Source organism: Octopus bimaculoides, chromosome 19, assembly GCF_001194135.2.
Source record: "Octopus bimaculoides isolate UCB-OBI-ISO-001 chromosome 19, ASM119413v2, whole genome shotgun sequence".
Lineage (NCBI taxonomy): Eukaryota > Metazoa > Mollusca > Cephalopoda > Octopoda > Octopodidae > Octopus > Octopus bimaculoides.
Genome location: NC_068999.1, coordinates 27,468,318 through 27,477,893, shown reverse-complemented (window position 1 = coordinate 27,477,893; position 9,576 = coordinate 27,468,318). Strand labels below are relative to the sequence as shown.

The window sequence follows — 9,576 nt, the reverse complement described above, 5'->3', positions numbered from 1 at the left end:
TTCAATACCAGCAGATGACAACGTTTCTCTAAAAGAAATGGAAAAACTTTCAAAATACAAAGACCTGGAAATAGAGATAACTCGAATGTGGAATCTAAAAACAGAAACAATTCCTATCATAGTAGGTGCCTTAGGTATAATAAAAAAATATTCAGACAAATACATAACAAAAACACCAGGACTTACAAATATATATAACATACAGAAAATTGCACTACTGGGTACTGCACACATTCTACGCAAAACACTTTCAATACAGTAAACATAAGAGCACCACAGCAAACCACAGCACATACCCAAGGCGCACAGAGCTGCGCTCGGTAGTGAAGTGAAAGCACGTTATAAAAATAAAACTACTGAATAATAATAATAATAATAAATATGAGAGTTTAAAAGTTTTGAATTAAGTTTTAAAGCATCTTACGATCGTTTTGCAGAAGTGCTGTCCTAATAATGGAATCCTATATTGATAAGCATTTATAGACAACTCTTCTGCTCTTCAGAGATATAAACTTTGAATTTTGTATGATTTATTGAATGGTAGTTATTTTTTTAAATATGAAGTAATATGATAAAAATGTGTTTGTTTGAAATATAAATTAAAGATTAAAAGTTACTGCTTTACACTTTAGTATGAGAGTCTTTAAATCCATATATTCTTCTTTGGTTGGTCTTCTGTAATAATCCATAATAGTTATGTGTAAAATCCATTATATTATCCTGTATTCCAAATATAGTTCATAGACTTAGATAATATAGAATAATATATAATAGCATTTATAGCTAACTCTTCGGCTCCTCAAAAATATCAAATGTGAAATTTGTATAATTTAACGAATGGTAGTTTTTTTTTATAATTTATGAGGTAATATGGGAAAATGTTGTTTGTTTGAAATATAAATTAAAATTTACTGCTTTTGATTTTGGTAAGTAGACTTTATTATGAGAATCTTGAAATTCATATATGCCTCTTTGGTAATTCTTCTGTAGTAATCCATAATAATTATGTATAAAATCCATTACATTGTCCTGTATTCCAAATATAGTTCATAGACTTAATTAATTTTTTGTTACCTACAAAGGGCTAACGAAGAGGGGACAACACAGTCTGATTTTGGGGTCAGGTGAGTGAATGATTACACAAAAAAAGGACATTAAAAATTTTGCAAAAAATAAGAAAATATAATAAAATGGAATGGTAGGACAGACCGGAAGACATTACAGATGGGGTGGGGGTTAATTCGGACCCCACGAGCCCCACCTCGCCACTGATACCTGAGATACATCCTGTGTCGCATTCATGAGGTTCCATCCACACGCAACATCCGTGCTACATCCTTCCATCGGTTTTCAAACATTTTCAGAGTCAGGCATTTTCTTTCTAGCCCTATTTTCCTTTTAAGGTGAAAAGTGAAGTAATTCACCAATTCAGGACCAGAGATGAAAGTGCCTGACTTCAACCCTTTCAGCCTCGTTCTCCAAATTACCTCTCTCGTAATTGCTACTACAATAAGAAAACAATTTTTACATTCTTTAAAAAGAAAATCAGGCGGGTCAATTTTTAATATAGACTCAGTCGATAGCTGTACTCTTCCTGCACTTGACAACAGTTGTTCAGCATAAACTCACACGTCTGACAACTCCGAACATTGAACAATAGCGTGCGGGACGGTTTCCCTATCCTGCCCACATCTTGGACAGGTCGAAGGGCCGCAGTCACTATGCCTTGTGAGCTTGTCCCGAACAGGTAAGGCTTCTCTGTAACACTGCCATGGCAGAGACTTCTGAAAGTTGTCCATGGTCTTCGGCCCGAATGTACGTTGCAACAGACTGGCCAGCTGATTATTGTCGAGACCTAGGGTTTCCCCTAAGGTATCGACACATTTCGCCTCTACAAGCCCTCTATAAAAGAATGCGGTGGAACCTCCACCGCAGGCATTGCTCGAGCGACGGAATAGCAGGAGAGCCTTGCGACACTCCGTATACCATGTACCCAACTTCAATCTTCGAAAGAACCAGAAACTAGTGAACTTGGAAAACATCCGTTTCGTCAGCGGAGACCGCACCCGTTCACCATCCAAGTAGAGCCAAAGATGCCTCAACCTCAGCGCAAGTCTGCGCATCAACAGCCAAGGCATCCCTAGCCCACCCTTTAACGGATGTTGGCAGCAAATAGAGCGTCTCACAAGCGGTTTCCAGCCCTTCAACAAAAAGTGGAAGAGCTGTGTTTCCAGCTTGATCAACCACGAATCAGAGCAAGGAACGATGGTTAGGCGGTAGGTGATGGCCGATGCGATGAATACATTGGCCACCTCCACCCTCCCTTTCAGGGATAGCCACCGCAAAGACCAGGTCTTGACTATGTGGGTCACCCTGCCCGATACCTCGTCCCAGTTCTTCTCTATTTGGAGGTCTGGTCCAAACCAAACTCCTAGCAACTTAATCGGACCTACGACGCTGTCAACAGGCATCGACTTGCCTCTCCAGGTGCTGAACTGCAAGCCGACTGACTTTTCACAATTAACTTTTGCTCCTGCCACCGTCTCGTAAACCTCAATGGCCTTGCCTACCCTCTGTAGGTGATTCAATTCGGTTACGATGATGGTGATGTCATCCGCATAGGCTGAAACCGACTTTCCACAACCTGGCTGCCTCGGGATGCCGCTAAATTTTCGCAGTAATGGCTCAAGAGCCACTACATACAAAAGCGGCGAGTACGGACACCCTTGACGAACCGAGCGTTTGATGTTGAACGGCTTTGATAAGAAGCCGTTCACCCGAACTACCGAGTCGATGTTATCGTAAATTTCAATGATCCACCTTAGGAAGCCAAGACCCAGGCCGAACTGTACCAGAACGGACTCCAGGTAGCGATGGTCAACCCTATCGAATGCCTTAGATTGGTTTAAATGGACCAGTATCCCACCCGTGCCAGAATCACTAGTAAACCCCTCTAAAGTGTACCGTATAAGATGGAGATTATCCTGGATGGTTCTGCTAGGAACGGCACATGTCTGTACCTCCCTGATCAGACTATCCGCGACATGCGCCAGTCTTTTCGATAACACTTTGGCCAAAATCTTCAACTCTGCGTTTAGCAGAGTGATGGGCCGAAAATTATCAATGGAATACCCCTTGTTCGGGTCCTTTCTGACAAGCGTCACCACTCCCCGGCGCACAGACCTGGGAATAAACCCATTCTACTGCCAGTTCACGAAGACATTCACCAGCAGGTGCCCGAACAAGTCTGGCATACTCTTATACAACTCGTAGGTTAAACCATCCAGTCCCGGCACCTTACCCGCGCCACAGTCTGCCATGGCCTCAATTACCTCCTCAGGCGTGATCAACCCTTCACAGCCCTCCGCATCCCGTCCCAATAGGCGCGGCAGCCCGGCGAGGAAGTCCGTTAGGTCCCTTCTGCTATCCGGCCCGCCGCCCCCACTGAAAAGCTGGACGAAGTGCTCCTGGAAAGCCTCACACATCTCCTTGGGTTCGTTTATCAACTTACCTTGTTGGTTCGTCAAAGATCGGATTGTAGCATCATTACTACGTTGGGCTACCACCACTCGGGCCCATCCTGCGGCCTTGATTCCCTCGCAACCCACAACACAAAGACAATGTAACCCTTGTGTTTGGCTTCGAGGTTCTGGTTTAACACCAGTCTATTGGCCTTCACCTGAATCGCAGAGCCAGTTCTCATTGCTTCCTCTAACTCCTTAACTAAAACTGATTCCCTCGACTTCTCTCTAGTCACTAAACCTATGCTATATCTAATAGACTCAAATTTAATGGTTCGCTTGAGGGCATACCACCATCTACTATTAATAATGGTACCGGTTAATGCCCTCTGAATCAACAACCTAATCCGATCTCTGTACTCCTTAATCGCCAAAAGGGACGTATTAAGTTTCCAGTAGCCGGAGCCTCTATTATATAGCTTATCTATGTCAAACCTACAGGTGGTCATTTTATGATCACTGTAGCTGACTAGGTAAAACTGTGGACACTTAGCTATATGTCTATCTACTTTTCTAATTAACACTCTATCTATGTATGACCTGGAAGATCCGTCGCTATTTGACCAAGTCCACAATGGAGCGTTCGGAAATTTCAGCCTACAAGGATCTGCTAGCTGAAAGCGGCTTAGCAGTTCCAGGAAGCAAGAATTACCTTTTCTAGTAGTTCTCGAGCCAACGTAATCTACGCATGCCTCGCATATTGTGTTGAAGTAACCTAACACAATTAAAGAATGTGATGTACCGAGAAACTTCTCCAGATTCTGAAAATAATCACTTTGCCCGGGTGGCTGGGGTGCATAAATTGCAACCAGTCTGAAAACTTTACCATGGCTGAACGTCAAGTCCATGACAACCAGCCTACCTTCTGGATCTGAAAAACTTAACTTTTTCTCAGAAACCCGGTTTCTTTTTAATAGAAGGACAGCCTGGAGAGAAAAAAGTCTCGTAGCCATTAAACAGAGGGAGCAGATCTCTTGGCCACCTTAACCGGGTCTCTGTAGCAACAGTAACATCCAAATTCTGCAACCTGATGTCATTAAGGAAGCGACCTTGCTTCCAGCCTGACATCAGGCTACGCACATTTAAACAACCGACAAGAACACTAGACATTGCCTACCTCCGTATCAGTGGTTTGACGTTTCATCTTTTTCTTTTTCCTTTTCTTTTTCTTTTCCCTGTCACATGGGTTACTTGGACGTAGGCCCTCAAAAATATATGGCGAAAAATCCATTCTTAGAGGGCCTACGTCATGGAAGAATTCGGACTTAATCGGCAAAACGCCGAACACAAAATTTTTTTTTTTCAGTTTACACCCCACAAATACAGTTCAACAATAATTTCCCCGCACAGGGAATTAATAACAATTTGCTTTAAGACAAAGTAATAACACAGTTCTTGAAGATATCAACACGATAATAGTCACTTACTTTCCACAAAGAATGTAATAATCCAAAATACCATAAAAGAAAAAAATCGCTAAATATCCAAATAACACAACACGGTACTAAGAAATGTGAGGTAATAAAATTATAAATTAGTCAAAATATTTCTTTTATTTTTTTTGTTTTTATAATTGGAAAATGCCAATTGAAATTTTTAGATTTTTAAATTTAATGCAATTATAACTGTCCGTTTGTTATAGATTATGCACGGGTTCTAATTCAGGAGTATCTGTTCAATCTTTATTTAATGTATAATTTATGTCATGTAAATGTGTGTACAGTCAAAAAATTCTAATTAATTTATCTATCAATCTATTTGTAAGCATCACCTTACATTTTGATATCACAAAAAAACCCCATATATGTAGTCACTAATCTAAATCTCTATTAGATCTCCTATAATATTTAAAGGTTTTATAAAACCTATGTCTACATGCTGAAAGTGCTTCTGAATGACAATTTATTAAGTTCTTATGCTTATATAATAATATATACAGTGATTCCTTCATATAGAGACGGCAACTATTAGACTTATGTGTGTATGGTGTGACTGAATCCATTATTGACCAATCTAATTTATAGTTAACTTTGTTTTACTCAAGTTTATGTATATATGTAGCTAATGACGTCGTATTGGTTGCTTTGTTTGGTTTAAAGGAGTGTATATGTGCTAAAAATCTTTGTTTAAAATTAACGGAACTACCTATATATACCATACTATGTGCATTATTAATTTGTATATTACGTTAAATCTTCTACAATTGCCTTTTAAAGGGCATAATTTTTTATTTTTGCATGAGCAGTTATTTTTATTTTTATATTTCTGTTCAGATGAATAGTGTCTACTATTGTTATGATTATTTGTGGTGTCTGGTATTACTAGTGAATTTATCGTAGTATTATTTATCGCAGAGTTAGATGTATTTATTGTTTGTGAACTATTATTTTTTTATTTTTATTAGCTTGTGATATTGTGTTATCTAAGGCATTTTGTATATTTTCGAATGTATGGTAGTTAGAATTTTGCTGGGGTTTTGTTATATCAATATTATTGTTAGGTGTTCCAGTATTTTGTGTATTACATATACTCCTATTGCTACTTATCTTATTATTATTATTGTTATTGTTATTATTATTACAGCTGTTTTTATATTTGTTAATATTTTTTTATTAGAACAGGCGATAATAGATCCTATGTTTGGTGTTGCAGAGAAGGATATTTTAATTGTTGATCTATTAAATATGTGGTGATACTTGTGATTCCCAGGAAAATTATTTTAAACTATATTTAAAAACTTTTTTGCTAAACCTCTAACATTTAATGAAAACGGAGGTGTGTACTAAATAATTTCTCTCTTTCCGCTCCTATTAGGTAGTTTATTACGTTTATATATTGATTTTGGGGTTTGTATATTTTTCACTGAGTATTTATTGGTATTATTATATTTAGTTCTTTGCCTATCATTATTTTTTCTAGGTTTTTTATTGTATTGTGTAGAAGTTTGTATTTTGTATTAATTGTGTATTATTGTTATAGTTAAGGTTATCTTTATTTCTTATTTTAATATCGCCTGTAGTTTTATTTAATTCCATTTGTGCTATGTAAATCTTTAGTTTAGTATCCTTTATGTATTTAATATTTTGTTTAAATCCACTAGCAACTAAAGTCTGATTGTAATAATTGGCATGATTATTAAAAATTTCTGGACTTCTGTTTTCACAGAAAATTGTTTATAAATTAGTGCTTATATAAAAACATTATTTAAAATGAATATTGGTAAATAAGACATGTATACTAACAGGAAAGATTTCAAATTAGATGTTGGTGATCCAGAGACACTGGATGTTGGTCAAATTCAGGTATTTGATAATAGTAACGTCCATTGTTCAATTATTCAATGTCAATGCAGAATAAAACTTCATCCTGTGGTACCTGGTACTATAGTAAAAGACACTTGTTCAAGGTGCCAAGTGGTGGGACTAAACCTGCAGTCACGAGGATAGGAAGTAAACTTCTTAAACGCAGTAGGATAGCTTTACAAGGGTGGGCTGACAAGTTTATAGGCTGACTATGAAGGAGTGATGTTAGAGCTGTGAAATCTTGTATGTGTTAATTCCAACTCATATTAATTCTTGATTCGTTTCACTTAAACTGATATCTGACTGTTAAAGAAGACTTCAAATGTAACTAGTAGCAATTTCTCTTTAAAATGACAAAATTTGGCATCGTGGCGTTATCAAGCACCTTCATAAAAAGGGTTTAGCTCCCCAAGAACATTCATGCTGGCATGCTTGCTACATTAGGAGATGATGCTCCAGCTTTATCAACAGTGCAAAAGTGGGCAGCTGCAACTGCCACCACCAAAGAAAATATTGATTGTGTTCACCACAAGATGGATGACAGGCAATTGGCTATAAATCAAATAACTAATGCTGTTAGCATATCCTATGAGAGAGTTGAGAATATTTTGCACAATGAACTTGGCATGATGAAGGTTTCTGCTTAGTGGGTATCATGACTTCTGACACCTGATCAAAAGTGCGCCAGGCTGATCACATCATGGGGGAAAATCTGACATTGTTTGAGACAGAACAATCTGGTTTCCTCGAATGTTTCCTAACATAGGATGAGTGTTGAGTTCATCACTTTAAGTCAGATAAAAAGAGTGTGCAGTTGAAACACCCCTCTTCACCTGATCCAAAGACCTAGTTCGTTTCACCTGCAGAGAAAGGTGATGGCCCCAGTTTTTTGGGATGCAAAAGGCATTGTATTTATTGACTATCTTCAAAAGGGCAACACCAACAATACCAACTTGCTGAGACAATTACAAAAGACTATCAAGACCAAACACTCAAGAAAAACTGATGAAAGAGATCTTGTTTCATCAGGACCATGCTCCTGTATGCAAGTCCTTTGTTTCTGTGGCTTTGAACTGGTTAATCACCCTCCCTATTCTCCTCAGTTGGCCCCATCTGACTATTGTCTGTTCCTCAACATGGAAAAAAAAAACACTTGACTAAAAATCAGTATCACAGTGGTGATAATATATCTGTTGATGACATTTTTGACTAAGAAGAAGAAAACTTCTTCACTAATGGGATCCAAGCACTGCAACACTGATGGAAGAAGTGTGTAGACTGCAAGGGAGTCTGTGCTGAAAAATACACCTCATTTGGTCACATTCCATGGGAGTATCTTGATCAACCTATAAACTTTTCAGCTGACACTCATATATCTTCTAAGTTTTATCAAAGCAGTCTACAATCTAAACTGTAGGATTTTTTGTTTTGTTTTTTGCAACACTTTCAAGATATACCATAATATATTTATGTTCTGTTTTGTAACTAGATACTTTACTAAACAATTAGCACTATGAAACATTATACAAGCATTAACAACAGATGAATAGACATGTATTTTGAAAATATTCTGCCATATTTTTTTAGCATGCTTAGATTAGTGTGTCCTTTCAGTATGCCAAAAGTGAATTTGCATTTCATAATTTAAAATTCAGCGGAAGTACCATGAAGACAGTTGCATTGATTAAATTGATTATACTAATTCCTCATACAGAAAGGCAGAGAAAGAAATTGTTATTAGGAAAATTTATTTTCTTAATTTTATTAAAAAAATGTATGTAGCTGTAAATATATATTGACTTGAATGAGATGATTTGTAATTAAGCTAAAGTAATATATTGTTTAAATCTAATTATTAGAATATCAAATTAAAACCTCTTTTTTAATTCATTGAACAGGAAACACCAATGGAAAAATCAAAAAATAAAAATTATCCAACTATGGAGATCAAAGTAGTGAAAGAGTCTAATGATGTTCATATGTATGTTATGGATGATTCTCAGACACATGTTTCTAATAACATGTCAGATGGTGCTGAAAATAGTCTTACTATTCAACACTGAAAGCTAACAAAGAAGTAACAAATACAGATATAACAATAACAAAGAAAAAATATTTTCAAATTTGGAGTATTTAAGATTTTTATAAAACCTAAAAATTCAGTTGTCTGACATTGCATAAATAAAAGAAATTTCAAAAAAAAGAAAAACAAGAAAAAATAAATAAAAATGAAAAAGAAAATAGAAGCAAAATGAAATGCTGAAAAGAGTATTTATAGTATATTATAGCAATCTTCAATAAATATTAGTTGTATGATGAAACTTTTAACCATTTCTTCCCTACATCACCTTATTTTCTTTTTGTTTAGTCTTAAGAAAATTAGTTAAGAAAATTAAAGAATTTGAAATGGAAAGGGATATGATTAAGTTTTACTTGTTGAACTCCAAAGAATTTTCTCCTTAGTGGCCATGAAAAAATCTTTTTGTCAAAAGATGTAAACCAATGACAGGGACCTATGTAGTGGTCTAAGTTGACAAATATGGCACTCTGCAGTGGATGTGGTCTTAGTATATATTTGATACTAAACTTTCTCAATCAAGAGATTGATATTATATATATCTTTTAAGTTTTCTTTTACTTGTTTCAGCCAGGTTATATATATATATATATATATATATATATATATATATATATATAATAACAGCAAGAAGTGACAACAAAAGAAAGAGGTAAATAGAGGACTATTTATATAT

The 9,576-nt window shown here is 36.3% G+C and overlaps 1 protein-coding gene across 2 annotated transcripts in view; it reads left to right on the top strand.

Moving 5' to 3' along the window:
* Window positions 1-9,151, top strand: part of LOC106867947 (sodium-dependent multivitamin transporter) — a 164,192-nt gene extending 155,041 nt beyond the window's left edge. For both annotated transcript variants that reach the window (XM_052974693.1, XM_052974692.1), the window contains one exon: window positions 8,722-9,151. In XM_052974693.1, the coding sequence (XP_052830653.1) occupies window positions 8,722-8,886 (165 nt within the window). In that variant the 3' untranslated portion in view covers window positions 8,887-9,151. The remainder of the gene's footprint in view (window positions 1-8,721) is intronic.
* Window positions 9,152-9,576: the final 425 nt, after the last annotated feature.